We start from the raw sequence: 5118 nt of genomic DNA, 5'->3' as shown, positions 1-5118 counted from the left end.
CATGGCTAGGTCGACTTGGCTGGTACTCCAAATCATTGATTTAATCGTTTGTTTTCTTATTGGCTTTGTTAGGCCGGTACCGTCTTTGCGCATTACATTTGAATTCCAATATTGATCAACGTAAGGGGTATGTTAGGTTAGGTTAGAGCGGCTGCCAAATCATTGACACACTTAGTCCTTAAAAGGTCCATTGTGGTACCGCGTGGATCTGTATCCCCTTTCTTAAAAATCTGCAGCTGGCTTAGCATAATTCCCATCCGGTTGCTTTAATGAATTTTATTATTCGTTTTAGGCTTATGTTCGCCAGTTCGGATAGACTGTTCATGAAGGGATTCCCTAAGTGGTACAGTCTAGATCTGCACAGGGCCGGGCAGGAACAGAACAGGTGTTCCACCGTTTCCTCTTCCTCCTCGTCCCTGCAGCTTCTGCAGAAATCGTTTCGGTTCGCGCCCAATCTGCTTGCGTGTGTGCCAAACAACCAGTGGCCTGTTAACACTCGTATTACCATTCCGCACTCGGTACGGTTTAGTCTTAATAGTCCCGAAGTTCTCTTCGCGTCGATGATTGGCCATGTCTGGCGAGAGATGCGACAGTGCTTAACATGTGTCCATGCTAGGCTCGCAAGTTTCTTGTATTGATTTCTAATGTTAAGCTTGCAGGTGGCCATCGGCATACCGATGTTCTCCTTGTCCGGAAGGAGAGGAACGGTAGTGCCATGCCTGGCCAGCTCATCTGCAATACAGTTGCCTGTAATGTTCCGGTGACCCGGGACCCAAATCAGGTAAATTTTAAACTGCAGAGCCATCTCGTGCAGAGATTTGCGGCAGTTTGATATGGTGTGGGAGTTTGTATTGGTCGAGATAATCGACCTGATAGCCGCTTGACTATCACTATAGATGTTAATCAGTTTATTCTGACAGTTTGCATCGTTCAGAAGCATCAAAGCTTCAGTTATGGCAAATACTTCCGCCTGGAAGACGCTACAGTGATCCGGAAGTCTGAAGGATTTCCTGATATTAAGTTGTTCGGAGTATATACCTCCTCCGACTTGATTATTTAATTTTGAGCCGTCAGTGTAGAAATTGACTGCCTCTGTAGGGCCCGGCTGGCCTTGCTCCCAGTCTTCTCTGGTTGGGAGCAAGGCTTCAAAGGGGGTGTGGATGTATTCAATACGTTTACATAGATCTGTACTGGGTGGGATCATTGTGTCCTGCTGGAGTATCCTGGCATGACCGTATATTTGGGGCTTCCACTGCCCTAAGTCCCTCATCCGAACCGCAGCTATCTTAGCTCGTTCCATGCCGGCTAAGTCCAGACTTGGAAGGTTCAGAATAGCATTTAGCGCCTCGTTGAGGGTGGTGCGAAGGGCTCCGCTTATGCATAAGGATGCCATTCGTTGTACTTTGTTTAGGTTTGTTGTGGTTGTCTGCTTCATTAGCGCGGGCCACCATATTGACACTCCGTAGAGCAGAATAGGCTTAACTATCGATGTGTGTATCCAGTTGACGATTTTTGGGGACATGCCCCATTTCGTTCCGATGGCCTTTTTGCAGGAGTAGAGGGCAATTGTCGCCTTCCTCGTTCTCTCTTGGCTGTTTAGTCTCCATGTCAGACGCTTATCTAATATTAACCCCAAATACCTGTCGTTGTTACTGAAGGAGAGAGAGCAGTTATTTAATATTGGTGGGTTTAGTTGAGGAATCTTGTGTCTGTTTGTAAACAGCACCAGTTCCGTTTTCGAGGGGTTTACCCCTAGACCTCTTTCTGTTGTCCAGTCAGAGAGTATTTTAAGTTTGGCGGTCATTAGATCGCATAGTGTCTGAGGAAATTTTCCTGAGAAAATAATGGCTACATCGTCCGCATATGCCACAACCTTGCATCCACCCCCTTCCATGTAGCACAACAGCTTATTTACTGCGATGTTCCATAGCAGGGGGGAGAGTACACCACCCTGAGGGATTCCCCTGTTCACGAACCTTGTTTGTGTTGAGATTCCTAGCGTGGAGGTTACCATTCTGCTCATCAGCAATTTATGGATTAACTCCACGATTTGGATCTCAACACCCAGGTCGGTGAGGGATTCGGTTATGGCTGTAGGGAGAACATTGTTGAAAGCGCCCTCTATGTCCAGGAATGCAGCAAGTGCGTATTCCTTGTGATTGAGTGACTTTTCGATTTGGCTGACTACCGCGTGTAGAGCTGATTCGGTGGACTTGCCTTTTGAATATGCATGCTGCGCTGCTGATAACGGTTTCGAGTCCATGACTGACCTGATGTGCAGTCCAATCAGTCGCTCGAAGCTCTTAAGGAGAAAGGATGTCAGACTTATGGGCCTAAAATCTTTCGTCGTCGTGTGCGAGGCTTTGCCCGCTTTGGGTATAAAGACTACCTTTGTTTCCCTCCATGATGATGGCAACGTTCCTATCCTAAGAATGGTACGGAAAATTGTCTTTAGCCAGTTGATGGCAAGTTGACCTGCGTGTTGGATGTGCGCAGGTGAGAGATGATCGGGTCCTGGTGATTTGAAGGGTTTGAAGCTGTTTATGGCCCAACTAATGTTGCGTTCGGAAAGAAGCGTTTCCAAGTCAATGCTTAGACCTGCATGATTTCCTGGGAGACGTTCTACCGGGAGACTACCCGGAAAGTGGGTGTCTAGTAGTAGGCTTAGGGACTCCTCACTAGAGTCTGTCCACGAGCCATCTGGTTTTTGAAGGTACCCCAGGGAGGGGGTTGTTTTGGAGAGGATCTTCCTAAGCCGAGCTGCATCGGCTGTTTCCTCTATGTTTGAGCAGAAGGTCTGCCAAGCTGATCTTTTTTCTTTCCTTATGGCCTTCTTGTAGGAGGCTAGTTCTAACTTGTACTGTTGCCATTTTAGATCCTCATTTCCTGCTTTTGCCCTGTTAAAAAGGGTTCTGCAACTGGATCTGAGTTCTGAAAGTTTCTGTGTCCACCAAGGAGGCTTTCTGGTTCCTCTCGGTTTGCGTTTAGGGTGGGCTGCTTCGAAAGCCGAGTTGCAGGCATTCGTGAACATCCCTACTATGTTATCAAGACTGAGTATATCACTGTTGTCACTTGGGGGTTCTATTGGAAGAATGTTTAGTAGGGCTTCCCTATAAGCGCGCCAGTTGGTACGTCTAAGGTTGACGAATTCAGCTGGAGTAGGAGGGTCTAGCGATAAAGTGGTTTCTATAAATCTATGGTCAGAAAAAGAGTGTTCGTTTGAGACTTCCCAGTTTCTGGCTGCTTCTAGCAGATTACCTGACACCATGGTAAGGTCAATGACTGTTTGGCTATTTTTTATGATAAAGGTGGGGGTATTACCCCTGTTGCATAGAAATAGATTTGAGCCAAGGATGAAGTTAAAAAGAGACTCACCCCTGTTGTTGCTTGTTGGGCTTCCCCACTGAGTGTGGTGAGCGTTTGCGTCGCAGCCGATTACCAGTCCTATTTTGAGCGCCTCGCTATCTTTGACCAGTGTCCGGACAAGCTCGTCTGGGGGGTCTTCCTTCTCGAAGGCCATGTAAGCTGAAGCCACCCTGATTGTAGCCGCTGGAAGTTCCAGACTTGCTACGGTGTTGTCTCCGTTGCTGTAATTATGAATCAGAAATATGCTAAGGTGCCTTTTGGCTAAAATGCAGGTTCGAATTTTACCTTCTTTTGGATCAAGCAGCAGCTTGAAATCTTTGGTACCCAGTCCAGCAACCTTGCCTCCTACCACCCAAGGCTCCTGTATGAGTACTAGGTCTGCCCCGCCGTCAGCCAGGCGGAGCAGGAGGGCAGCCGACGCTGCTTTACTGTGATGGAGGTTCACTTGCAGTAGTCTTAGCGACATCTGCCGAGTTCCCCTCCTCCACCGTGACGTCCGCTTCCTCGCTGCCGCTGAGGTCGTCGTCGTCTTCGTCCGCCGGGTTCATCGCCTGCATCCCTCTGCTTAGCGACGCGTCGGTTGAGTAGCCATCTTCCGGCTCATCATCTCCAGGAGCCTCTATCTCCTCGGGAAAGACCTGCTCGGCTGGGTTGCCGGTCGGGTCCTCCTTCGAGTTAGAGTCTCCCTTGTAGACTTTTATGCGGATGGCACTGAATCCGAAGTTCAGCTCCCCGTGAGCGGCCTCTATTGGGGATACTGACTCCTTATTCAGCACCACGATGGCCTGGCTGATCGGCCCCTTGTGAGGTTCCACCTTTACGACTTTCCAGTCGTGCGTGGGCAAATTTGGGTTGCACCTTTGCAACATAAAGAGGATGTCCTCCGGTGTTTTGATGGACGACGGCAGCCATATCCTCGCTCGTGGTCTGCTGGGGACGTCGCACCAATCTAGTGCAACGATTTTCGCCCCAGGATACACCTCTCCGAGCTTCTCCGTCGCCTTCTTGTAGAGGTCAGCTGATCTCTGGCTGTCGCAAGACACCACCTTGACGCTGCCCTGGAACCAGCCTTCGTCCTTGCAACATGGCGTCGGTTGGGGGAAGTCCCGGAGCAAGGCCATGCAGATGACCGCTAGCTGCTCCTCGCCTCCCGCCTTCCACTGGTTTCTTGGGATCCGGCCTCCGGGGTTTCCCTTGTCAACCAGTCCAATCAGAACCTTGTCCCGCGCTATCTCCGCAAATGACAGGTTCTGTTGGACCCTAGTGCTCTTTGCCGCAGGTCCAGGCAACTCTAGAGATCGTTGTCTCTTTGGCTGTGTACTTACAGCATTAGGCTTCTCTTGCCCGTAGTTGGGGAGCACCGTCTTCGCCCATTCCACCTTCTTCAGCCATTCAGCTGAGGGGTTGGCAATCTTGCTCCTGTTGTGTGAGCGGAGTGTCTGCGCGGCAGTCCGCTTCTCCGCATAAGTGTGTTTATTTTGCTCGGTGGTTGGAGCGACCGTCTTCGTCATACCTCCTGCAGTTTTTGGCGCCGGGCGCACTTTGCAGAGGTGCTAGCGGCCGACTGTCTTCCACCTATCACCCCCAGTTTGGGGTGGGGCCCTTTTGGGATAGCCCCCGAGCTGGTGCCAGCACAGGCGGAGCCAACGCTCGCAGATCCTGTCGCACCCATCTTCTCCTCCGTCACGGGTTTCTTAGGAGTGCCCGGCTCCATTGTGTTTTTATTTTTATAATTATTGGTATCCATAATCG

The 5118-nt window shown here is 50.0% G+C and overlaps 1 protein-coding gene across 1 annotated transcript; it reads right to left on the bottom strand.

The window, feature by feature from the left end:
* Positions 1–3336: 3336 nt before the first annotated feature.
* On the bottom strand, positions 3337–4877 carry LOC139354281 (uncharacterized). The gene is made up of 2 exons (XM_070998501.1): positions 3652–4877; positions 3337–3587 (listed from the first exon to the last, which is right to left on the bottom strand). Exon 1 carries the CDS (start codon positions 4875–4877, stop codon positions 3792–3794), a length of 1086 nt encoding a protein of 361 aa, XP_070854602.1. The 3' UTR covers positions 3337–3587; positions 3652–3791.
* Between the last annotated feature and the right edge of the window lie 241 nt (positions 4878–5118).

The sequence above is a fragment of the Drosophila suzukii genome (assembly GCF_043229965.1).
Source record: "Drosophila suzukii chromosome 2 unlocalized genomic scaffold, CBGP_Dsuzu_IsoJpt1.0 scf_2c, whole genome shotgun sequence".
NCBI lineage: Eukaryota > Metazoa > Arthropoda > Insecta > Diptera > Drosophilidae > Drosophila > Drosophila suzukii.
Note: the sequence above shows the minus strand (reverse complement) of the source record. Positions and strands in the feature narration are given on the sequence as shown.